This window comes from Cherax quadricarinatus, chromosome 19, assembly GCF_038502225.1.
Source record: "Cherax quadricarinatus isolate ZL_2023a chromosome 19, ASM3850222v1, whole genome shotgun sequence".
NCBI lineage: Eukaryota > Metazoa > Arthropoda > Malacostraca > Decapoda > Parastacidae > Cherax > Cherax quadricarinatus.
The window spans coordinates 26145045-26172373 of record NC_091310.1 but is presented as its reverse complement, the minus strand read 5'-3'; the positions used below and the strand labels follow the sequence as shown (position 1 = coordinate 26172373).

At 41.9% G+C, this 27329-nt stretch overlaps 2 protein-coding genes across 14 annotated transcripts in view; both read left to right on the top strand.

Annotated features, from left to right (window-relative positions):
• LOC128688286 (no extended memory) overlaps positions 1–2861 on the top strand; it is a 160668-nt gene extending 157807 nt beyond the window's left edge. For 3 of the 6 annotated variants that reach the window (XM_053776027.2, XM_053776028.2, XM_070086572.1), the window contains exon 7: positions 1888–2026. Coding sequence is in view for 1 of the 6 variants with exons in the window: in XM_053776029.2 (XP_053632004.1) it covers positions 1888–2053 (166 nt within the window). In the remaining 5 variants the exon portion in view is untranslated. Of the gene's footprint in view, positions 1–1746 lie in introns of all 6 variants that reach the window. The other 3 variants (XR_011392182.1, XM_053776029.2, XM_070086573.1) reach the window with 3 other exon arrangements.
• A 10015-nt stretch (positions 2862–12876) lies between these two features.
• Positions 12877–27329, top strand: part of LOC128688288 (probable RNA-binding protein EIF1AD) — a 36934-nt gene continuing 22481 nt past the window's right edge. Inside the window, exon 1 of one of the 8 annotated variants that reach the window (XM_053776034.2) lies at positions 12877–12959. Coding sequence is in view for 3 of the 8 variants with exons in the window: in XM_053776031.2 (XP_053632006.2) it covers positions 13013–13041 (29 nt within the window). In the remaining 5 variants the exon portion in view is untranslated. The other 7 variants (XM_053776041.2, XM_053776035.2, XM_053776033.2 and 4 more) reach the window with 7 other exon arrangements.

Sequence of the window (27329 nt, the reverse complement as noted above, 5' to 3'; positions counted from 1 at the left end):
ATCCTACCAGTAATAGGTTAGATGAGGTAAGGGTTAGGTTAAAAAGGGTAGGAGTTAGCCTAGCAGGGGTAGGGGTTAAGGTAGAAGGATTAGATTGTAATTGGTAGGGGTAAGGTTAGATTACAATTTGCAGGAGTTAGGATAGATTAGAAGGGGTATAGGTTAGGTTTGGTTTGAAAGGGTAGTGAAAGAATAAGAACTAGGACAGAAAGAGTAGGTGTTAGGTTAGAATAGGAGTTAAGTTAGAATGAATAGGAGTTAGGGTTATATTAGAAAGAATAAGAGTAGGGGGTTAGGTTAGATAAGTTTAGAAAAAGTAGAAGTTATGCTTAGTTATAATGGGTGGTTAGGATAGGTTAGATAGGGTAGAGATTATGTTAGAAAGGGTAAGAGTTAGGTTATGCTATGTGAGGAGAGATTAGGCTAGGCTAGGACTAGAGGTTAGGCTAATTTAGAAAGGTATGGGTTAGGCTAGTTGAGAAGGGTAAGGGTTAGGCTGGGTTAGAAGGGTAGGGGTTAGGCTACTTTAGAAGGGTAGGGGCTAGGTTAGTTTAGAAGGATAGGGGTTAGGCTAGTTTAGAAGGGTAGGGGGTTAGGCTAGTTTAGAAGGATAGGGGTTAGGCTAGTTTTGAAGGATAGGGGTTAGGCTAGTTTTGAAGGGTAGGGGTTAGGCTAGTTTTGAAGGGTAGGGGTTAGGCTAGTTTATATGCATAGGGGTTAAGCTAGTTTAGAAGGGTAGGGGGTAGGCTAGTTTAGAAGGGTAGGGGGTAGGCTAGTTTAGAAGGGTAGGGGTAGGCTAGTTTAGAAGGGTAGGGGTTAGGCTAGTTTTGAAGGGTAGGGTTTAGGCTAGTTTAGAAGGGTAGGGGTTAGGCTAGTTTAGAAGGGTAGGGGTTAGGCTAGTTTAGAAGGGTAGGGGTTAGGCTAGTTTAGAAGGGTAGGGTTAGTTGTTTGGCTTAAACTTTGCTCTTCAAGCCTTAATTAAATACATGCCATTAATGTATATGTATTGTGCTTTATAAAAATAAGATTATAGTAACCAAAGTATCTTTATTTTTTCAGATACCTATCACTGATTTTTATGTCATGGGAAAATGTAAAGTAGTTGGAAAAGAGTACATACTTAATGTACATTTGCTTTAAGATAATTTTTGGTTTAATGCATTAGTGTTGCTAAGTAAGAATAACCTGTGGTATTACTATCTTCATCATTGGTTCAATAATTATGACAAATATACTGTAAATTATATTAGTTAAATCAAAGAATTTGTTCTGTGCACTTTTTCCTCTTACAATTTATTTATTGTGCTCTATATGAGCACTGTATATTAAATAGTAAATATACTTACTGGGGAAAAATTTTGAAAAAGTTTACTGGCACAATATTTACCAGATACTGGAGATCTAATTAAAAAATACATGAGATTGTTATACAACAAGTCTCTACTTAATGAAGGTATTTTGGAACCATAAAGTAATTAGACAAGTTAAAATGCCTAAGCCTTCCTCTTTTCATAATTTCTTGAGTTTATACATTTTTCTTTATTGAATTAACCCTTGAATGAGATGCATGTTAATTAAATGAGATTTTGCTCCTAACATTTCATTTTAGTAGTATTACATAACTTTATTGTAATAGTGAAGTATCACTGTTTAATACATTATCTCTGTCACTGGATGTGAGGTGGAAGCAGTATAATGATAATTAATATACCTTGTGAATACTTTATTCAAGCATTTCTCTTTCAGACTTTCTGCAAATGCTACTTTCTTGACTGTCTTAAATAAAGGGTGCATGGGGTTATAACAACATTGTCAAATGATACCATAACCTGTGCTGAAGCATGTTTGGGGCTACAGTATTAACTCGTGCATTGCCATGACACACAGGGATCCCGAGACCAAGGAAATAATATATTCGCGGATGGAAAATGAGGCCATCATCATCAACACTCAGGCTGCTGCATTAGCTGCTCTAGGCATCCTAGTGCCACTTATGATTGCCCTACGCCCATTCAGGAGGAGATGGAGCGACCGCCTTACTGAGCATCTGTAAACCAAGAACCCTCTTATTATCATGCACACACATCTTTGAAAGGACAAAGTATCATATAAACAAATATATTTTCTGACCTGGGAAGAATAATAGATTGTGGCTTTATCATTTGAAGGATAGTGCACATTTTTGGTTACTGTTGCACTTGGCATTTTTGTATTGTACAGTGTATGCCAGTGGTGCTCATTTGTATGCAGAGAAAACAGTCTCTAAAGAACACTTAAATAATCCACACTTTTTTTAAAGGTAACTGTAGAAAACATTTTAGTCTACCCTGGACTATAATAAAGTTACAATTGTGACTGAATCATTGTTTACAGTTTCCTCTTAAAATTGTGGATTATTTGTGAATAATCACTGAAATAGCACTCTTACCCCTTAATGTTTTAATTATACATATGTAGCTATTAATTATAATTAGTTATAATAAAGTGATACTGTTTTGGTTGAAGATGAAACATTTGCTTGTTCTCATTAATAATTAAATTTATTTAATGCAACTAAATTGTCAATTTTGGGATGCAATTTAAGATTTTTTTGTATTTTCTGAGACAACTGGTAATATATCTGGGACCATAAAATATATTATCAGAATTTTTTTCAGACACTTTGAACATTTGATTTTACATCAAAAATATTGTGGCCCTTTGTCAAAGTATAAAAAATTCCCATAAATTTGAAATTTACCTTTTTATAATTTATGCATTTTTTTTTTACCTTTGTCTATTATTACACCAAATTTATCCTGTCTTGTTTTCTTTAATAAATCTTATATAGATGCAATATTTATAAAGACATTATCAACAAATGTGTTTTATTTAAAAATTTGAAATAATGCTCCAAGTAAAGGAGCATATATGTGTGTGTGTGTGTAATATTTAAGGTAATATTTAGTGTAGGGATGTAGGGAAACCGGTTAGCCGAACTTTAGTCCTGGAAATGGGAAGTACAATGTCTCACTGGTCACTGTCCAAAGCTGTCTGGGAATTAGCGTGGGGTGTTACTGAGCACCATGGCCTGCTGTAGTGTTTTGGAATCTCAAGTTAAAGTGTTGAAGAAGGAGGTTCTACTTCTTCAGGAGGAAAATAGGAGGCTGAAGCTTTGCTTAGATGGGTTTGGGAGTGAGTATGAGATGGTCAGAGCTGGTGAGGAGAAGGATACCAGCAGTGAGCTAAAGAGTTGCAGCTGCTTTAAGTGGCAAGTGGTTCACAGCTCAGGAAGAAGGAAGATAAGGAGGGTTAATAGAGAAGCTGTGAAGATAGGAAATCGATTCTCTGTTCTCCAGGACACCAACACGTACACAAAAATGTCCGTCAGATAAAAAAGCAACAAGGAAGGTTGGTAGATTACCGTGGAGGCCTAAGGAGTGGGCTTGGGCTAAAATGTTATACCTCTAAGTGGTATCATATACTTTCTCAAGATCAAAAAGGACTGATAGGACAGAGTTAGCAAAAGCATCTCACACATATGTATCCAAGTGGAGCAGGAGGTTCAAAGTAGAGCGGCCCTTGCGAAAGTCTTATTGGCTTGGAGAAAGACTATTGTGAATTTTCAAATACCATATCAAATGTCTATTCGCCGATCGTTCAATCACCTTACAGACTACACTGGTAAGAGCAATGGGACTATAGTGAGAGGTATCAAGACCAGAGGTGCCTGGTTTGCGAAATGGTAGGACAGTGGCAGATTTCGAATGAGGGAGAACCCCTCGCATTCAAATAAGATTAAAAAGCTGCAAAAAGGACTTAAGAGCTGTAGAATGCAGATGATGTAGCCCAGTATTGGGCCCCTACTTAAACAAGATGGGTCCTACACAGATGACAGCAAGGAAATGAGTAAGCTACTTAAGTCCCAATATGACTCGGTTTTTAGCAAGCCACTAACCAGACTGAGAGTCGAAGATCTAAATGAATTTTTTATGAGAGCCACAGAATTTGGTAAACACAAGTCTATCTGATGTTATCCTGATGCCAAATGACTTAGAATAGGCGATAAATGACATGCCCATGCACTCTGCTCCAGGGCCAGACTCATGGAACTCCGTGTTCATCAAGAACTGCAAGAAGCTCCTATCACGTGCTTTTAACATCCTATGGAGAGGGAGCATGGACACTGGGGTCGTCCCACAGTTACTAAAAACAACAGACATAGCCCCACTCCACAAAGGGGGCAGTAAAACAATAGCAAAGAACTACAGACCGATAGCACTAACATCCCATATCATAAAAATCTTTGAAAGGGTCCTAAGAAGCAAGATTGCCACCCATATAAATACCCATCAGTTACACAACCCAGGGCAACATGGGTTTAGAACAGGTCGCTCCTGTCTGTCCCAACTACTGGATCACTACAACAAGGTCCTAGATGCACTAGAAGACAAAAAGAATGCAGATGTAATATACACAGACTTTGCAAAAGCCTTCAACAAGTGTGACCATGGCGTAATAGTGCACAAAATGCGTTCTAAAGGAATAACAGGAAGAGTTGGTAGATGGATCTAGAATTTCCTCACAAACAGAACACAAAAAGTAGTAGTCAACAGAGTAAAGTCTGTTTCTCATTCTCATATCTGACATAGACAAGGATGTCAGCCACAGCACTGTGTCTTCCTTCGCAGATGACACCCGAATCTGCATGACAGTGTCTTCCATTGCAGACACTGCAAGGCTCCAGGCAGACATTAACCAAATCTTTCAATGGGCTGCAGAAAATATGAAGTTCAACGATGAGAAATTTCAATTACTCTGATATGGTAAACACGAGGAAATTAAAACTTCATCAGAGTACAAAACAAATTCTGGCCACAAAATAGAGCGAAAAACCAACGTCAAAGACCTGGGAGTGATCATGTCGGAGGATCTCACCTTCAAGGACCATAACATTGTATCGATCACAGCTGCTAGAAAAATGACAGGATGGATAATGAGAACCTTCAAAACTAGGGATGCCAAGCCCATGATGACACTCTTCAGGTCGCTTGTTCTATCTAGGCTGGAATATTGCTGCACACTAACAGCACCTTTCATGCAGGTGAAATTGCTGACCTAGAAAATGTACAGAGAACCTTCACGGCGCGCATAACGGAGATAAAACACCTCAATTACTGGGAGCGCTTGAGATTCCTAAACCTGTATTCCCTGGAATGCAGGTGGGAGAGATACATGATTATATACACCTGGAAAATCCTAGAGGGACTAGTACCGAACCTTCACCCGAAAATCACTCACAACGAAAGCAAAAGACTTGGCAGACAATGCAACATCCCCCCAATGAAAAGCAGGGGTGTCACTAGCACGTTAAAGAGACAATACAATAAGTGTCGGGGGCCCGAGACTGTTTAGCTGCCTCCCAGCATACATAAGGGGGATTACCAATAGACCCCTGACAGTCTTCAAGCTGGCACTGGACAAGCACCTAAAATCGGTACCTGACCAGCCGGGCTGTGGCTCGTACGTTGGATTGCGTGCAGCCCATACGTTGGATTGCGTGCAGCCCATACGTTGGATTGCGTGCAGCCCATACGTTGGATTGCGTGCAGCCCATACGTTGGATTGCGTGCAGCCCATACGTTGGATTGCGTGCAGCCCATACGTTGGATTGCGTGCAGCCCATACGTTGGATTGCGTGCAGCCCATACGTTGGATTGCGTGCAGCCCATACGTTGGATTGCGTGCAGCCCATACGTTGGATTGCGTGCAGCCCGTATGTTGAATTACGTGCAGCCAGCAGTAACAGCCTGGTTGATCAGGCTCTGATCCACCATGAGGCCTGGTCACGGGCCACGACGGCGTTGACCCCCGGAACTCTCTCCAGGTAAACCAGAGAATATCTGCCTGAAGAAAGATTGGAAAGATGCCTACTGTCATTCTTTTGGATGTGTCACTGTCAATGAGTCGTGGTGTGGATATAGCAAGCCCCTGCCCAGAAGATGAGAACGTTGAGGGCTTGATGTTGAGGTACATACAGGTAACCCCTTTAAAGTTTTCCATACTTCCTATGGTGTAGAAATATATCTAGTTGGATGAATCTTATTGTGGCTAGCTGACCCAGTGGCTAATGCGACGGTCTGGAGTTTTGAGACACTGATCGCGGGTTCTATCCCCATCCGTGGTATGGTTTGGTTAATGGTACATGATCTTCCAGTTTCCTATAGAGGTATTTCGAATATCGATACTACTCCTATCACTATTGAAAAACATCTTTCTCTCAATTCTTGTAGTGGTACTGTCATTCTGCCCCATACCATAGTCCAACAGAATTTCCAGTCATGTGGCAATGACATTTTTGAACAGCTGGAACTCCAGGATCTCCCAATCCTCAAAGTAGACACTTATGTCCTTCCTGCCCGGGGGCGGAGACGTTACCCTTGCAATGTGGCTCGTTTAACTTTTGACAGCCGAGAACTCCCGTCCTCTGTATATGTCGCGGGACATCGGTTACAAGTTCGAAAGGTGATACCTACACCGCAACAATGTAGAAATTGCTGGCGTTTTGGTCACCCAGCGAAATATTGCAGATCTATGGCCGAATGCCCAGTCTGTGGTGCCGACAACCATTCTAATACATCTTGCAGTCAACCTCCATCTTGCCTTAATTGTAATGAAGCTCACCCTTCGTACTCCCGCCGTTGCCAGGTCTACTTAAATGAACGTGAAATCCGTTGCCTCAAAGAGGCAGAAGGTCTCCCTTATGCTATGGCAGTTACTCATCTCCGCCTCCAAGGGAGACTACCCCGTGTTTCTTATTCTCGTGTTTCCAAACATCCCCCCACTTCTGGGGTCCCATCTTCTGCAGCCTCCTCTGTTGTTACCCCTCCCATAGCCATTACGGCATCTAATCCTTTTGCTGTCCTTGGCTCTGACGTCCCGACTACAACTCAGTCTGTTCTCACATCTTCGCGTCCTTCCTCACAAGCCCCAGTATCGACAAGACCTCGTACGACACCTAATACCAATCGCCCCTCTACTCAGAAGTCCAAAAAATCCACATTGCTCAAATCTTCTTTGCCCCTTCCTTCCCTTCTTCCACCTCCACACGTTACCTTTCCAGTCTCTGTACCTAGTTCTTCCCCTCTCTCTGGCTCTATTACAAGTGTGGAGATTCACCCTCCTCCTCGTACTATGCCTTCCACCCCCGTCCCCTCCCAAGTTTCTCCCTCTTCTGTCACCTCCCAGGTTTCTACCTCTTCTGTCCCCCCCCACACTTCATCTCCAGTCCCTTACACTTTTCCCTCCCCCTCTACTTTGGTACAGTCCATTACTGTCCCAATCTTTACTCACCCTCCTCCTCCTATCTCCAATATGGTTTCCCATACATCTTTGAATTCAGAAACACTTGAAGCCATTTCAGAATATATTGCAGAGACTAAACCTTCAATGGACACTGATTCACTTCCTGTTCCTTCTCTTCCCTCTCCTCCATCTTCACAACCCCATTCTTCGCAACGCTCCGTTCCTTCGCTACTTGAACATCTTCCAATGCCACCACACGTTGACTTTTCTAACCCCTCTAGTCCGTAGGTGCCTTTACCTACAGATTCCTGATATTTTCTTCATCGCCAATCATGGCCTATTTACAGTGGAATATCCGCGGCCTCAGGGGTAATCGGGGTGAGCTTCAGATGTTGCTTTCCAGGTTTTCCCCTGTTGGTGCTTGCTTACAAGAACCAAAATTACACTCGGCTGTTTTCCAACCTATCTCAGGCTATAATTTATTGTATTCTTCGGATCCTTTCTCAGATGGGACCTTTAATGAAAGTGCCCTTCTTCTACGCAATGATATTCCGTACTGTCAACTATTTGTCCATACCTCGCTGCATTACACTGCAGCCCGTATCCACTTGAATAAGTGGTTTACAATATGTTCTTTATATCTCTCTCCTTCTCGAGCATTTTCTATCCCAGACTTTGCCTTTCTTGTTTCATCCTTACCACCACCACTTCTGTTACTTGGTGATTTTAATGCCCACCATTTCCTCTGGGGGGGGTCTCATTGTGACTCACGTGGCATTCAGTTGGAGGCTTTTCTTGCCTCTCACCCCCTCCATGTTTTAAATACGGGTACTCCCACCCATTTTGATCCTCGTACTCATACTCTCTCTTGCATCGATCTATCAGTCTGCTCTTCCTCCACTGCACTAGACTTCACCTGGTCTGTTCTACCAGACTTACATGACAGCGATCATTTTCCGATCATTCTTACTTCTCCTTCCTATTCACCTCCTTCCCGTAACCCTCGCTGGCAATTTGATCGGGCAAATTGGGATCTTTACTCACACCTCACTGCTTTTAGTGAGGTTCCTTCTTCATCCTCCATTGATGAGCTCCTACACATCTTCTCGACATCAGTTTATACCGCAGCTTCTCATTCTATACCCCAAACCTCAGGCAGGCATTCTCAGAAATGCGTGCCTTGGTGGTCTCCTGCTTGTGCTCGTGCAGTACGTTTGAAACGTGCTGCATGGGGCAGGTACCGGTACAATAGAACCGCTGAGAGACTTGTTGATTTTAAGCAGAAGCGTGCGATCGCTCGCCGTGTCATCCGTGAAGCTAAACGCACTTGTTGGCGAGACTATGTTTCCACCATCACCTCTGCTTCTTCTATGAGTGCAGTCTGGAAAAAAGTGAGGAAATTGAGTGGTAAATACTCTCCTGACCCGGCTCCTGTTCTACGGGTCACTGGTGTTGATATAGCAAACCCTCTCGACGTTGCCATTGAACTTGGCACACATCTGGTCCGTATTTCCCGAGGGCTCCATCTATGCCCCTCGTTTCTTTCCTCAAAGTCTGCCAGAGAGTTAGTACCCTTGGACTTTTCTTCTCTCGGAGAAGAACAGTATAATGTGCCTTTTACACTTCAAGAACTGGAGGCAACGCTCTCAGCTTGCCGATCATCGGCAGCTGGGCCTGATGACATTCATATTCGTATGTTACAACATTTACATCGGTCAGCCCTTGTAGTCCTCTTACACCTCTTCAATCTTATTTGGGCACAAGGAGTTCTTCCCCAGCTGTGGAAATCTGCCATTGTTCTCCCTTTCCGCAAACCGGGTACTACAGGACATGATGCCTCCCACTATCGCCCCATCGCTCTTACAAGTGCAGTTTGCAAAGTGATGGAACGTCTCGTAAATCGACGTTTAATGTGGTATTTAGAGACACACAACAGTCTCTCCGCTAGTCAATATGGCTTTCGTAAGGGTCGTTCTACCATAGACCCCTTACTTCGCTTGGATACGTATGTTCGTAATGCCTTTGCGAATAATCACTCAGTTATTGCCATATTTTTTGACCTTGAGAAGGCATATGACACAACTTGGAGGTATAATATTTTGGCCCAGGCCCATTCCTTAGGCCTCCGAGGCAATCTACCATCCTTCCTTAAGAACTTTTTAACTGACAGACATTTCCGTGTTCGAGTCAATAATGTTCTTTCCCCGGACTTCGTCCAAGCTGAAGGTGTCCCTCAGGGATGTGTTCTAAGCACAACACTTTTTCTCCTTGCTATAAATGATTTGGCCTCTGTTCTTCCACCCAATGTTTGGTCATCACTCTATGTTGATGACTTCGCTATTGCTTGTGCAGGCGCTGACTGTCATCTTATTGCAGCTTCTCTCCAGCATGCGGTCGACCGTGTTTCCACTTGGGCCACCACGCATGGGTTTAAATTTTCAAGTACCAAAACTCACCAAATTACTTTCACTAGACGCTCTGTTATCTCCGATCATCCTTTGTACCTCTATGGCTCCCGTATCCCCGAACGTGATACAGTCAGGTTTCTAGGCCTTCTCTTTGACCGTCGGTTATCCTGGAAACCTCACATAACCTCTCTGAAGGCAATTTGTCACAGCCGGCTAAACCTTCTTAAAACCCTTGCTCATCTTTCCTGGGGAGCTGATCGTCGAACTCTGCTTCGCCTACATTCAGCCCTCGTTTTATCGAAACTCGATTATGGTGACCAGATTTATTCCGCGGCCTCTCCTGCTACTCTCTCTAGCCTTAACTCTATCCATCACCAAGGTTTACGTTTGTGCCTTGGTGCTTTTCGCTCTTCCCCTGTTGAGAGCCTCTATGCAGAAGCGAATGTTCCATCCTTGTCTGATCGCCGTGATGCCCATTGCCTTCGCTACTATGTACGCTCTCACGATCTACACAATCCTTCCATTTATAGAATCGTCACCGATATTAGTCGACATTCTTTATTCGTTCGCCGCCCCTGTTTGCTCCGTCCCTTTTCTCTTTGCCTACATTCACTCTTGTCTTCCCTTCAGTTACCACCTTTATATGTTCATGTAGCATCTCACTTTTCCCTACCCCCCTGGGAAGTTCCAGCTGTTCGGGTCTGTTCTTTCTCACTCCCTTGCTCGAAAGCTCAACTGCCTACGGTGGCTTCCCGCTCTCTTTTTCTTGATCACTTCCATTCCCATTCTCATGCCACTGCTGTGTACACAGATGGCTCTAAGTCTTCAGACGGCGTCGGATTCGCAGCAGTGTTTCCGGACAGCGTCGTGCGGGGACATTTACTATCTTCAGCTAGCATTTTTACTGCTGAACTGTATGCCATTCTTGCAGCACTTATTCGTATCGCATCTATGCCTATGTCATCATTTGTAGTAGTCTCAGACTCCCTTAGTGCTCTACAGGCTATACGAAAATTTGATACATCTCATCCCCTAGTTCTCCGTATCCAACTTTGGCTACGCCGTATCTCTACCAAACATAAAGATATTGTTTTTTGTTGGGTCCCTGGTCATGTCGACATACAGGGCAATGAACAGGCAGACACTGCTGCGCGGTCAGCAGTACATGACCTACCAATTTCCTATCGAGGTGTCCCATTTCTTGACTATTTTGCTACAATAGCTACCCTCCTTCGCACCCGTTGGCAACAACGTTGGTCAACTCTGCTCGGTAACAAACTTCATTCTATTAAACCGAGCATAGGTTACTGGCCGTCTTCTTGTCATCAGTGCCGAGGTTGGGAGACCACTCTCTCCCGCCTTCGCATTGGCCACACTCGTCTTACTCATGGGTATCTCATGGAAAGGCACCCTGCTCCTCTCTGTGAGCAGTGTCAAGTTCCAGTATCGATTAGCCACATTCTGTTAGACTGCCCTCTCTATCAACGAGCACGCAGAATTTACCTCCAACGTCGTCTTCGTTCTACTACTCTCTCTTTACCTTCCCTTCTTGCTGATGGACCCTCCTTTAATCCTGACTCTCTCATTGACTTCTTGACAACGACTGATTTACTCCACAAACTCTGATGATACTTTTCGCACTCCCCTCAGCCCTTTCTAGTTCAGTCTCTTGCTGCCCTTTACCCTTTCACCATCCACTGCCCCGCTGTTATCCGTAACCTATTACTCATTCATCTCCCTTTTGCCACCTGATGCCCTCGCTTCCTTCCTGCCCTGCAGCGCTGTATAGTCCTTGTGGCTTAGCGCTTCTTTTTGATTATAATAATAATAATCCTATAGAGGTATTCCGTTCAGGGATTATGTTACAATCATCTCTGCCCATGTTTGGGGTCGTTGGCAACAACGGTAGCGAGACATGCACCATAACAAATTGTACTCTATTAAACCGCTTATAGATTTGTGGCCATCTTCATACCACCGTCGCCATACTCGGGAGTCTGTGCTCTCCCGTCTCCTCATTGGCCATGCCCATCTTACCCATGAGTATTTCATGGAACAACACCCTATTCCTCTCTGTGAGCTTTGTCAGGTTCCTATTTCGATTCTACACTTTCTTGTGGATTGCTCGGTTTACCAGCGAGCTCGCAGGATTTACCCCCAACGACACCGCCGCCCTACCACTCTTACCTTATCTTCCTTTCTTGCAGGCAGCCCTCCCTTTGATTTACGATCACCTTTTGACTTTTTGTCAGCAACTGCTTTACTGTATAAACTTTGACACAGCCCCTAGCATCCCTTCCAGCCCTTTTCTCCCCTCACCTCTGATCTTCTCCACCTAGCTGTTATAGCCCCGGCTCTATTTTCTGCCCCACAGCGCTGCATGACCCTTGTCGGTTTAGCGCTTTCTTTGATTATAATAACAGGGTGGTGTACTGTCATGTAGTTAAGAAGCTCGATCGCTAGCGAGCTCAGTTCACACACTAAGGTCTGGAGTTGGAATCTCTGGTACAGCTGGAAAACATTAGGGACATGTTTCCATAAGACACTTGCTGTCCCTGTTCAAGCTGGGAACCAAAACAATCACAGTACTATGGGAAAGCAGCACAATTTTGTAGTACCCACAGTCAGTGGCCAGGCTTCAAATACCTTTTATTGTACACCAATAAAGGAATGGAACAGACATGTCAAAGCCAGTCATATCATGAACCAGTTCAAGAAGAGAGACAAAAGGTGCCTAATGAATGTAGCAACAGAAAAGGAGGAGAATGATTTTTTATATTTTTAACTAACACACATGTAAATATAAATAACTCAATTTACGTTATTCCTAGTATATCTCCTCTATAGTATAATAATAAGATATTATCTGACTTTTTTGGGTTATCCTAGGTTCTCTACACATATGCTGCTATGTATGATAAGCTATGTAAATGTTTTTGTGTATACCTGAATAAACTTACTCTGGCAAGTCCTATACCACTATGCATGGACTCTTCCGTGCGGCGCTGCCCAAATTCGGGGTGCAATCTTCAGCCCTACCTCTCCTTTTCAGTGGGTAGAGGTTTAACCCTCCAGACAGCCAGGAGATCTTGGCCTGTACGTGCGTATTCTTGCTGGCTTCATGGCGCATTAGGGACATATAGTACGCACAATTATTAGTCAATTTCTTTACCCTTTGGTTGAAGTTCCTTTTCCGAGCTCTGGAAGGCAGGGCTCGATACGGCGTATGCTGTCAGTGACCCTAGAATCCCAACACCAACAATAGTGGTAGAGTATGGCTCGGGGGGGATGGATCTAACGTCAGCCTTCGTCGTGTGTGGATGTCTCTCTCTCTCTCTCTCTCGCCTGTGTATCAGTGACAAATTTCCCCTGTTCTCTCTGGGACGGTTATCCTCATCTATTTTGCCGGTCGGGCACTCGACAGGAGGGGCACTTGTTCATCGGCTTACTTTTAGTCAGCTCCATTTTTTCCGCTGTGGAAAATTCTTTATCGGTCTTTGGTGGGAAGCCGGTTACTGAACTCGGGTGGGGGTGTGGGCGTCCCTCTCTGCTGGGGTTTGACAAGGGGGTCCACCAGATCTAATTGGAAACTTCAAGTTTCTATCTCTATTTACAAAGGAACTTTTGTTGCTTTTCTGTCATCGTCCAGCCTTGGGCAACAAATCTTCCTCGTACCATCGAGAAGTCGGGCTCGATACAGCGTATGCTGTCACTGGCCATGATAAACCCAACAACAACAAAGAAAGAAATTATGGCTCGGGGAAGTATAGTCCTTAACAACAAGTGTTGCACGTGTTGTCGTCCTGGTGTTATGTTGAACACAAGCACTGTTGTTAATGATTCTGTCCTCAAGGGCACCTCAGTACACACCAACTTCACAGCTCTTTTTTTTTTTTCCTCACTACTTCCTACGGAGGAGCTTACATGAAAGGAAGTTGGTGATCGCCAGGTTATAAACATACTTCACGTTACTGGCAGACAGCTTGTGTATGTCACCAGCTTAGTAAGTAAGTTTATTCAGATATACATAAATACAGTTAAATAGATTATCATACATAGCAGCACATGTGTATCATATTTTGTTCGGCGGAGGGTTAGCAGGATAACCCAGTCAGTGTCATAGAGTCCTTAATCTTGTAGGATAACCAGTCGACTAACAAGGTACCTAGCTGCTAGGTGAACGACAACAGGTGTGAAACGTGTCGAATGTTTCCACCCGTTTCCGTGTGTGAAGCGGGAGCTTTGTCACGGTGACTTATTTCCATTGGGGTCCTTTTATACTGTAAAGGAGATAATATTTTATTATTATACTATAAAGGAGATAATACCGTAACATTGTATCAATCGCATCTACTAGAAAAATGACAGGATGGATAATGAGAACCTTCAAAACTAGGGATGTTAGGTAAGACACATATGCAACAGTTAGGTATCTTTATTTCGAAACGTTTCGCCTACACAGTAGGCTTCTTCAGTCGAGTACAGAAAAGTTGATAGAAGCAGAAGATACTTGAAGACGATGTAATCAGTCCATCACCCTTAAAGTTTTGAGGTGGTCAGTCCCTCAGTCTGGAGAAGAGCATTGTTCCGTTGTCTGAAACAATATGAAGTTGAAGTGACAGAATGGGGCCTTATATAGTGCCAGTATTTGAGACGTAGGTTGCTTTGGGAGGGCAGGTCCCTCTCAAACCCAGCCGTTCTCACTATTAGAGGTTGTCAAAGTTGATGGTCTGTACCAAGATACCCTTGTGTTGCAGTGTCTGACAGAATGAACATTAAAATGGTATAAAATACCGACAGATTGTTAGGTAAGACACATATGCAACAGTTACGTTTCGAAATAAAGATACCTAACTGTTGCATATGTCTTACCTAACAATCTGTCGGTATTTTATACCATTTTAATGTTCAAAACTAGGGATGCCAAGCCCATGATGACACTTCAAGTCGCTTCTTCTATCTAGGCTGGAATATTGCTGCACACTAACAGTACCTTACAAGGCAGGTGAAATTGCTGACATGGAAAATGTATAAAGAATCTTCACGGCACACAACTGCAATAAAACACCTCAGTTATTGGGAACGCTTGAATTTCCTCAACCCGTACTCCCTAGAATGCAGGCGGGAGAGATGCATGATTATATACACTTGGAAAATCCTAGAAGGATTAGTACCAAACTTGCACACGAAATTCACTCCCTATGACAGCAAAAGACTCGGCAGACGATGCAACATCCCCCAATGAAAAGCAGGGGTGTCACTAGCACGAAAAGAGAGAACACAATAAGTGTCAGGGGCCCAAGACTGTTCAACTGCCTCCCACCATACATAAGAGGGATTACCAATAGACCTCTGGCTGTCTTCAAGCAGGCACTTGAAAGGTACCTAAAGTTAGTACCTGACCAGCCAGGCTGGGGTTCTTATGTCGGGTTGCGTGCGGCCATTAGTAACGGCCTGGTTGATCAGGCCCTGATCCACCAAGAGGCCCGGTCACAGACCAGGCCACAGGGGCATTGATCCCTGGAACCCTCTCCAGATATACTATAAAGGAGATAATATCTTATTATACTATAAAGGAGATATAGTAGGAATAAGGTAAATTGGGTTATTTATACCTACATGTGTGTTAGTTAAAAAAATAAAAAATCATTCTTCTCCCTCTCTGTTACTACATTCATTAGGTACCTTTTCTCTCTCTTCTTGAACTGGTTCATGCTATGACTGGCTTTGACATGTGCGGGCAGTCTGTTCCATTCTTTTATGGTTGTACAATAAAAGGTGTTTGAAGCCTGGCCACTGATTGTAGGTATTAAAACCTTTTATATACTTTTGATGAGTTTCAAGTCTCACTACTCTCGGATCCCGGCCATGGGCCAGGCTTGTCTGGTGCCTGCTTAGTCAACTGGGCTGTTGCTGCTGGAGGCCTGCTGCCCCAAAAATCCATCTCAGCCTGGTTGTACAATTTTCTCTTGCATCCTGCAGTAAAGGGACAAGGCTAGTTAGCAAAAACAAGATGATGTAGCAGCAAGCAGTGTAGGAAGATGAGTTTATAAAGGACTGTGAATCATGAGAAGTGTTTAGAGAGGCATAGAGAGGATGAGACAAAACTGGAGGCAACAGTTCTACTACTAGACGGACAGAAATGCATTGTCTCTGTGTAGCTGTTTAAAAGTTGTGCTCTCTCTCTCCCTAGTACTATGATTGCTTTGGTTCCCAGCCTTGACAGAATTGGCAGTAAGATATTCTGGACACTGTTTGTGAGCAAATTTATAAGCATGATTTAACTTAAGTTGTTTTACTGCCTTCAACATTTAGCATATCCAATTGTTAGTGGCAGCTCGTCCATAGGAGCTGCAGAGCTGCACTCCCCCCAGGTGCTCACTGCCAGACGTATGACTTCACGAACCTTACGCTAAAATAAAATAAAATACAGTGGACCCCCGCTTAACGATCACCTCCAAATGCGACCAATTATGTAAGTGTATTTATGTAAGTGCGTTTGTACGTGTATGTTTGGGGGTCTGAAATGGACTAATCTACTTTACAATATTCCTTATGGGAAAAAATTCGGTCAGTACTGGCACCTGAACATACTACTGGAATGAAAAAAGTTCGTTAACCGGGGGTCCACTGTAATTTGAAATGAGATGAAAGATGATTAAAAACAGAAGTTTGATGCAATATGATAGTATAGGTATTACTGGTGCTACGAGCTACCACTGCCAATTGTTGTAATTCATCCTGGCCTACATGCTCTCTTGGACCCAGGTCCAGGATGAATCGTACCATTTTGTTCTGGGCGATTTGTAGTCTATCTTTCAGGTTTTTTTTGTCAAGGCAGAGTACCATGAAGAGCAAGCATAATCCATATGACATTATATAAGAGCTAGACACAGGGTCCTGCGAGCCTTAGTAGGAATACACTGTGCTTGTCTGTAGAGGAGCTTCAGTCTGGCATTTGTTTTCTTTACTGCACTGTTCCCTAGTAGTTCTCCTGACATGCTTGGGTCAAAGGGGATTCCCAGATATTTCAGTGAGGAAACTGGAGCGATGGGTTCCCCATTACACTGGCCATTAAAATTATTTACGCTTCTCAGTTTATGTTTTGTGCCAAAGAATATGGCTTCCGTTTTTCCGAGGTGTAAGATAGTTTGTTGTATACTAACCATTTGCTGCAGCACTCCAGTTCCAGTGTTATTACATTGGCTATATCTTGTGGGTCTTTATCTGACACTAACAGAGCATTGTCATCTGCATACAGTAGGAGTTTGTACTTGACACTGGTGGGCATGTCATTTACTTAATATAGGAATGATAAAGGACACAGAATACTACCTTGGGGAACCCCACATGCTATCGGCAGGGGTTCTCACTCTGTTTTGTTGATTTTGACAGTTTGTTTTCTGCCGCTAAAGTAGGACTTATACCGGTCTATGGAACCTATAATAATAATAATAATAATAATAATAATAATAATAATAATAATATCTTTACGTATTTCTACAAGTACACTTACAAGGATGCCTAGCTGACATCAATGACATAATACTACATAGAAAGCCGCTTGTTATGCAGATCATTTCTGGCAAATTTGATCAGTTTTGTCACAGGATGTGACCCTCACCAGTCGACTAACACCCAGGTATCCATTTTACTGATGGGGAACATAGACAACTGGTGTAAGGAAACACATCCGATGTTTCCACCCCTTCACCAGGAATCAGACCAGGACCCTCACCGTGTGAAGCGAGAGCTTTAACCACCATTCCTATGAGGTTCTCATTCGATATTTCAGTTCTTATGTAATCCATCAGATTAATTAGGGAGGTGTTGGTTGAGTAAGATCTCCTAAAGCCCCCATACTGACAGTAATTGTTTACAACTGCAGCTTGGCCAATTTAGGCCAGAAATTATAGTTGAAATTGTAAAACAGTATTAATTTTCTTTTTCACTTTAGATAGTACAGTGGACCCCCAGTTAATGATATTTTTTCATTCCAGAAGTATGTTCAGGTGCCAGTACTGACCGAATTTGTTCCCATAAGGAATATTGTGAAGTAGATTAGTCCATTTCAGACCCCCAAACATACACGTACAAATGCACTTACATAAATACACTTACATAATTGGTCGCATTGGGAGGTGATCGTTAAGCGGGGGTCCACTGTATTTTGTGCAAATTATAAAAAAAAAAAACGTAACCAAATGTATGGAACCTATCATAACTTAGTTATTATGTGCTTACCTATTTTGTTAATCGTTATTTATCAATACAGCCTCTCTTCACTTAACGACGGAGTTCCGTTCCTGAGACCATGTCATTAAACGAATTTGTCGCTAAGTAAGGAGCATACTATAACGGTAGTGAGTTTGTGTCAACCATCTTTGATATTACAGTGGACCCCAGGATATCGGCCAGTACAGAAATCAGCCAATTCAGATTTCGACCATCCGCTCAGAAATCGTTGGTATGAGACATGTCCACCTGCTGGCGACATGTTTCCTGACGCATCTCACACTCAGTCTGCACATCTCTCTCGTTGGGTTAGGAATACTCCGCGCATTCATCCATTGTTTTTGGTGCTTGTTTATTGATTACAACTGTGAAATAAGCCACCATGGGGCCAGCCCTTCGGTAAAGAAGGTGAGAAACACGATAGAATTCAAGAAAGAAGTTATCACAAAATACAAAAGTGACGTACGTGTGGTGGAGCTGGCCAGGATGTATGAGAAATCTACATCAATAATCAGTTCCATCCTGTTGAAGAAAGCAGAAATCAAGGAAGCTAATGTTGCAAAAGGTGTAAATATGCTAACAAAACAGAGGTCTCAAACAGTCGAGGATGTGGAAAAGTTGTTGGTGTAGGTCAACGAGAAACAATTAGTGGGAGATAGTGTTTTGGAGGGGACAATTTGCGAGAAAGCAAGGCAGTTGCATGTTGATCTCGTACAGAAAATGCCGGGAACGAATGCTACTGTTAGTGAATTTAAGGCAAGCAAAGGCTGGTTCGACAGATTCAAGAAGCGTAGTGGCATACACAGTGTTGTAAGGCATGACGAGGCTGCAAGTTCTGACAAACGTGTGGCCGAAGCATTCATTGATGAATTCAAGGGGTATGTAAAGGCTGAAGAATTCGTCCCCCAACAAGTGTTCAATTGTGACAAAACAGGCCTTTTTTGGAAGAAAATGCCAGAGGACCTACATCATGCAGGAGAAAAGGCACTGCCAGGACACAAGCCTATGAAGGATAGGCTAACTGTTTTGTTCTGTGGTAACGCTAGTGGGGATTTCAAAGCGAAGCCTTTACTCATGTATCACTCTGAAAATACCTGAGTGTTCAAAAAAAACAATGTCATGAAGAGCAAATGGTATCTGATATGGAGGGCTAACAATAAGGCATGGGTCATGAGGCTAATTTTCATTGAGTGGGTCAATGAAGTAATACCTCTTGGAAAATAAATTGCCGCTTAAGTGCCTTCTGGTAATGGACAATGCTCCTGCTCATCCTCCAGACTTGGAAGACCTACTGTTTGAGGAGGATAAGTTCATCACAGTGAAGTTCTTGCCCCCTAATGCCACTCCTCTCATCCAGCCCATGGACCAGCAGGTCATTTCAAACTTCAAAAAACTACACCAAAGTAATGTTTCAAAGGTGCTTTGAAGTGACCTCAGATACTAAACTGACTCTAAGTGAGTTCTGGAGGAATCACTTCAGTATCCTCCACTGCATAAGGCTTATAGATAAGGCTTGGCAGGGAATAACTTCCAGGACTTTGAACACTGCTTGGGGAAAATTGTGGCCAGAATGTGTCCTCGACAAGGATTTTGAAGAGTTTGAGGCTGACCCTGACGACCCTATGCCTATTGTGGAATCTGTTGTGTCTTTGGGGAAGTCTATGGGGTTGGAGGCGAGTTTGGAGGATGTGGAAGAGTTAGTGGAGGACCACAGGGAAGAGCTGCAACACCTTCAACAGGAACAGCAACAAACTTCAGCTGAGGATACTGCTTCAGAGGAGGAAGAGAAGAGAGAGAATGTGCCTTCTTCAGTGATTAAGGACATTTGTACAAAGTGGAGTGAGGTGCAGAGTTTTACAGAGAATTATCACCTTGACAAAACTGTTGCAAGCCATGTCTGCAACATTGTCCCATTTTAGGCGAATTTTACAGAGATGCTAGAAACAGGTCTTTCTGGACAGATTTTTTGTGTGACGGGTGCAGTGACTCTCAAGCTGGTCCTAGTGCCACTAAAAAACAAAGAAGGGAAGTAACCCCAGAGAGGGACTTGATACCTGAAGTCCTTATGGAGGGGGACTCCCCTTCCAAACAATAAGCTCTCCTCCCTCTCCCCTCCTCACCTTCTTCCATATGCCAGCAAGAGTCTTCAATAAAGGTATGTAATGCTCATTCATTATTAAAATTACTGCTTTATATTTCTTTCTCATTGTTTTCTGTATGTATTCTTTAAAAATGTATTTTTTGTTAATATACATTATTTGGGTGTCTGGAACGGATTAATTGGATTTACATTGTTTCTCATGGGAAATATTACTTTGGTTTTTGGCCATTTTGGATTTAGGCCAACCTTCTGGAACCGATTACTGCTGATAACTGGGGGGGGGGGGGTCTACTGTATTTTAATGTCACCTTTGCACCATTTATAACATTTCTACTATATTTTTAAATGTTTATACAGGTCTGCCATCACAAATCCGGCAATCAGCTATTCGGTTCCTTCAGTTATTCGGCACTAATTTTGGCTAGCATAATTTCAAATTTCCAGGGTTGCCACACCAAGCTGCTGGTACTGTTTGGTGGTGCTACTTGCTGCATAAGTCATTCCAATTTCTTTTTCTCCATTTATTGTTTTAACCTGCTTACTTTTAGCCCTAGCCATGGTTCCAATGAATAAAAGAAATGCTTCTCATTATGTAAAGCACCTACACAGTACATTGTCCATTAAAGATAAGGTGGCTTTGAAGCCACTGTCAGTTGTCATGAGCTCAGTCTCATGAAGCATGAGAATATGCTTTATTATTACGCTAATATCAACACTACAGCTTATTTGCCTATCACAATTGATCTAATATGACATAATAAACAATATAAATAACATAAAACATGTTAAGTACTCTAGAATGAATAATATTTGGCATAATAGAGGCTCTCTTTGCATTGCAACCCACTATTGTAAATATAAAATCTCAATGTACTGTTTGCAAAGACAAAATAAATAAATAAATAACACCAAGCAGTTCGACGGAGGTATGAAGAGGATATGGTATACAAATACCATTCTCCTATCCCCATCTTGGGAGCTTATACAGTGGTCCTTCGTTTTTCGTAATTAATCCGTTCCTGGAGCCATTACTATAAACGAAATTTACGATTTACGAATCAATTTTCCCCATAAGAAATAATGTAAATACAATTAATCCGTTCCTGACACCCAGAAGTATTAAAAAAAAATTTTTTACATGAAATATACATGTAGTACATAAACAATACAATGGGAAATGATGAATGAAACATTAACAGCATAACACTTACCTTTATTGGAGATTCTTCTTAGTGTATGGGAGACTGGAGGAGGAGGAGAGAGTGGATTGTTTATAGTTTGGAAAGGGAATCCCCTTCCATCAACACCTCAGGTACCAATTGCTTTTCTGGGGTTGCTTGTCTTCTCTGTTTCTTAATGCCACTAGGACCACCTTGAGAGTCAATGGAGTCCTGTCTCGCAAAATAACTGTGGAGAGAGCTCTGTTTCTGGCCTCTCTTTAACACTTCCCTAAAATGGCCCAAGACTTTGTCACTGTACATGTTGCCAATATGGCTTGCAACAATCTTGTTAGGGTGATGTTTCTCCATAAAGCTTTCCATCTTACCCCACATAGTAAAAATCTCTTTAATTTCTGAAGAAGGCACCTTCTTCCATCTCTCTTCCTCCTCCTCTGCAGCAAGATTCTGAGCTGCGATGTGTTGCTCTTCCTGCTGAAGCTCTTGCAGCTCCTCAGTGGTGAGCTCTTCGTTGTGGTCTTCCACCAGTTCTTCCACATCCTCCAAACTCACATCAAACCCCATGGAACTCCCCAGTGCCACAATCGATTTTACAACAGACATAGGCTCATCAGGGTCAGTCCCAAACCCTTCAAAATCCCTCTTGTTGACACAATCTGGCCACAATTTTCTCCAGGCAGAGTTCAAAGTCCTGGTAGTCACTCCCTCCCAAGCCATACCTATAAGGGTTATGCAATGGAGGATGCTGAAGTGTTCTCTCCAAAATTCCCTTAGGGTCAAGTGAGTGTCTGTGGTCACAGTCAAGCACCTGTGAAACATTGCTTTTGTGTAGAGTTTTTTAAAGTTTGCAATGACCTGCCAGTCGATGGGCTGGAGGAGAGGAGTGGTATTCAGGGGCAAGAACTTTACTGTGATGAACCCAAACTCCTCAAAAATTAGGTCATCCAAGTTTGGAGGATGAGCAGGTGCATTGTCCATTACTAGCAGGCACTTGAGATCCAATTTCTTTTCCAGGAGATACTCCTTCACACTAGGGCCAAACACTTCATTGAACCACTCGACGAAAATTTCCCTTGTGACCCATACCTTACTATTAGATTTCCAAAACACACACAATTTACTCTTCATAACATTGTTTTTCCTGAACACTCTGGGATTTTCTGAATGGTACACTAGTAATGGCTTCACTTTGAATTCCCCACTAGCATTAGCACAGAACATTAGCGTCAGCGTGTCTTTCATAGGCTTGTGTCCTGGCATTGCCTTTTCCTCTTGTGTAATGAAGGTCCTCTTTGGCATTTTTTCCAAAAGAGGCCTGTTTTGTCACAATTGAACACTTGTTCAGGTTTCAGTCCTTCAGCCTCTATGTACTCCTGGAATTCATGCACATATTTTTCAGCTGCCTTGTGGTCGGAACTGGCAGCCTCACCATGCCTTACCACACTGTGTATGCCAGTATGGTTCTTAAATCTCTCAAACCAGCCTTTGCTGGCCTTAAATTCACTCACATCACTACTATTTGCAGGCAATTTCTTTACCAAATCTTCATGCAACTGCCTAGCCTTTTCACAAATAATCGAAGTCATAAGAGTATCTCCTGCTAATTGTTTCTCATTTATCCACACCAATAATAACTTCTCAACCTCTTCCAGTACTGGTGATCTCATTTTTGTCAGCATAGTTACTCCCTTTGCAACAACAGCATCCTTGATTTCCTTTTTCTTGGCCACTATGGAACATAAGGTTGTGTAGGGTTTCTTATACATCCTGGACAGTTCGGCCACACTTGTACCACTTTCATATTGTTCAATAATGGTTTTCTTAAATTCAATCATATTTCTCACCTTCTTTACCACAGGCTTGGCACTAGGAGCTTTCTTTGGAGCCATGGTAGCTTATTTAGTACTTGCAAGCACTAAAATAAATGGAATATTATGAAATATTTCACTGGAGCACATGAGGGGACCTTCGCTCACTGGTAAACAATGCCAGACTGGCTGCTGCCATGGCTCACGCCGTGGGTACGTGTCCCGGACGAACTACGACTCGTGAGTCAACCTATGAAAAGCGAATCCATGTTTATACGAAAATACCCCTATGATTGGCGAATTTTACGATTGCCGAGAACTACGAAAAGTGAGGGACCACTGTATTAGAGAAAACAGAGTATAGCACAGGGCTAACTGTGATATACACTCGTACTGCACCATAAACCTGAAACAAAAAAGTTATTTTCTCTATATAAATTATCACGCATAGCAGCATATGTGTAGAGAACCTAGGATAACCCAAAAAAGTCAATGTGGCTTATTTTTAGTACCTGGCTTGGGTTAGCCATATATGATTTTTGGTAAATATTTGATTCCCAGCCAGGGTAGAAACATTAGGCTTGTTTCTTTACACCTGTTGTCTATGTTCACCCATCAGTAAATGGGTACCTGGGTGTTAGCCGACTAGTGTGGGTGTTATCCTGGGACACTGACCTAATTTTCTTGAAATACTCTGCATAACAAGCAGCTTTCTATATAGTAGTATGTCACTGATGTCAGCTAGGCCTGTATACCTTGTACATGTACGTGTAGTAAATAAAGATATTATTATTATTATTATTATTATTATTATTATTATTATTATTATTATTATTATTTTCTTTCAACGTACCAGCCATATCCCACTGAGGTGGGGTGGCCCAAAAGGAAAAATAATAATAATAATATTATTATTATTATTACTATTATTATTATATTATTTTCTCAGTTGTTTGTTGGGTTATCTTATTCAAACTTGGGCAATGTATGATGGAATGATACTTCTTAACGTACACCAAAAATGAAAGAAATCAGACCATAAATAGCAGAGTTCAGTTCTCAGCCATTAGCGGCCGCTTAGCGGTATATTTTTGTGTTTTTTTATGGTTATATTCTCAATTGTTTGGTCTCATTTGATAGAATGAAAGATATATTACAGAAATAGATATGATTTTGATTGCTTTCATGACGAAAAGTACCTTGAAATTGCGCTCACAGAAGCGAAAATGTTTTATTCTTTAGCAAAGCTCAAGAGTAAACAAATGTCCAATACCTGTCCGCCTGCCAGTCCAAATTGCAATACGTAGTCAAGAATGGGTTGACATTATTTATACAATACAATTATTACAATAATGCAGCAGTCTGCATAACAGTAAATCTTCTATTTTTTTTTTTTTTTGTGAATAAAAATTCCAAATGGTAAGCAAGAGTAATATAAGAGGGGCCTGTCGCTGTGACTAGTGAACAGAGAAAATGTTATTTTAGTGCCAGGAATGTCTGCATTGTTTATTCTGGACCCTATTTTGAAATTGGCATCTGTTGAAACTTGTGTGAAATCGGCCAAATTGCCAATTTCTGACCACTTTATTGGGTAGTTGAAATAAGTGAATGGGCGGTTTCCTGTACTCAGTTGACAGACTAGAAGTAAATAAGTTTATTTAGGTATACACAAATACAGTTACTTAGATTATCATACATAGCAGTGTATGTATAGAGAACCTGGGATAAACCAGAAAAGTCAGACAAAGTGACTTATTTCCAGTACCTGGCTTGGGCTTGCCATATATGATTTTTGGTAAATATTTTTTTTTTCGGTTGTTTATTGGGCTATCTCATTGAAACTTGGGCAATGTATGATGGAAAGATGCTTCTTAACATACAACAAAAATAAAAAAGACAGATGATAAATAAGGGAGTTCACTTCTCAGCCATTAGCCGCCTCTTTGCAGTATATTTTCGTATGTTTTTTATTGCTGTATTCTCATTTTTTTGGACTCATTTGATAGAATGGAAGATATATTACAGAAATAGACATGATTTTGATTGCTTTCATAACGAAAAGTACCTTGAAATTGAGCTCAAAGTAGCAGAAATGTTCAATTTTTGCCGATGTTCAATGAACTTTGTGTTAGTCAAGTTGGTTAATTTTATTAAGTGTATTCTAACCTAACCACTCTGTAATCCGGCAAACTCAGTAATCCGGCACACTACAGGTCCCAATGATGCCGGATTTGTGATGGAGGACCTGTACAGTAGTGTACTGTATATTAAAGTAAACAGAATAGAGAAAATCAGCTCTAATATATGTACATCACTAAGTGATAAGAGGCTATGTATATAAACACCCTTGGCTGTCAAGTAGCTCGATCGCTAGTGCATTCAGCTCACACAATGAAGTCCGGGGATCAAATCCCCAGTACAGCTGGAAAACATTAGGACTTGCTTCCATAAGACACATGCCGTCTCTGTTCACCCATCAGTAAAATAGATACCTGGGTGTTAGTCGACTAGTGTGGGTCACATCCTGGGACAAAGTTGACCTAATTTACCCGAAATGATCTACATAACAAGAGGCTTTCTATGTAGTAGTATGTCATTGATGTCAGCTAGGCCTGTATACCTTTTACATGTACGTACTTGTAGAAATAATTGTTATTATTATTATTATTTATTTATTATTATTATTATTATAGTACCTGACCAGCCAGGCTGTGGTTCATACGTTGTATGCATGGAGCCAGCAGTAACAGCCCTGTTGATCAAGCTCTGATCTATCACGAGGCCTGGTCATGGACCGGGCTCTGGGGGCATTGACCCCCATAACACCCTCCAGGTATACTCAGGTATATGAGTCATAGCCAGCAACAACAAAAAACCAGCAACAACTGCTCATGAAATCATAATAATGCGATTCCAAACAAATTACAGGAAGGGTGGGGTTCAAACCTATGGCAGGTGAGTTTTAAGCCCCACCTGTTTCTATTATTTATTAGCAATTGTGTTATTGTGATGATGTGAGTCATGATGGTGTCTTTAAAGAGATTTGAGCTAGAGAATGCCATAGCCATGCTGATGTGGGACTTGTCAATAAAACCTGCATATGTAGTCACACTGGAGCCCATGTAACCTCCGAATGATGTACAGAAATATACCTAGTTGGATAAATCCTATTGGAGCCAGTTGATCCAGTGGTTAACACATGGGCCTGTGAGTTTAGAACTGGCCTGCCATGGGTTTGAGCCCCACCCATTCTGTAATACTAAGAATGCTGAAAGTGAACATATATAAGAGTAAGGTGATGAGGGTATCAAACAATTTAGATAAAAATTGGATATCACATTGGAGGGAGGGAGTATGGAAATGAATGTGTTCAAATATTTGGGAGTTGACTTGTCAGCAGGAAAAAGGTGAGTGGTGCTTTGAGGTATCTGTGGAGACAAAAAAACGTTATCTATGGAGGCAAAGAAGGGAATGTACGAGAGTATAGTGGTGCCAACACTCGTATATGGGTGTGAAGCATGGGTTGTAAATGCTGCAGCAAGGAGGAGGCTGGAGGCAGTGGAGGTGTCCTGTCTAAGGGCAATGTGTGGTGTAAATATTATGCAGAGAATTTGTAGTGTGGAAATTAGGAGGAAGTGTGGAGTTACTAAAAGTATTAGTCAGAGGGCTGAAGATGGGTTGTTGAGGTGGTATGGTCATTTAGAGAGGATGGAACAAAGTAGAATGACTTTGAGAGCGTACATATCTCTAGTGGAAGGAAGGTGGAGTTGGGGTTGCTCTAGGAATGATTGGAGGGAGGGCCTCGGTAAAGGAGGTTTTGTGTGCGAAGGGCTTAGACTTCCTGCAAAGCATGTGTGAGCGTGTTAGATAGAAGTGAATGGAGATGAATTGTTTTGGGGACCTGACAAGCTGTTGGAGTGTGAGCAGGGTAATATTTTGTGAAGGGACTCAGGAAACCAGTTAGCTGGCCTTGAGCCCTGGAGGTGGGTTTGGGATATTGGCTGTTGGAGTGACATCTAAACTGTCATATCTGAGTGCCTCTGCAGAGACAGTGATTGTATATGAATGATATTGAAAGTCTTGAACAGTGATGAAAATTTTTTCTTTCTTTTTGGGTCACCCAACCTTGGTGGGAAATGGCCGACATGTTAAAAAAAATGTGTGTGTGTGTATGTATGTATGTATGTATGCATGTATATATATATATATATATATATATATATATATATATATATCTATATATTATATATATATATATATATATATAATATATAATATATATACATATATATATATATATATATACAGTGGACCC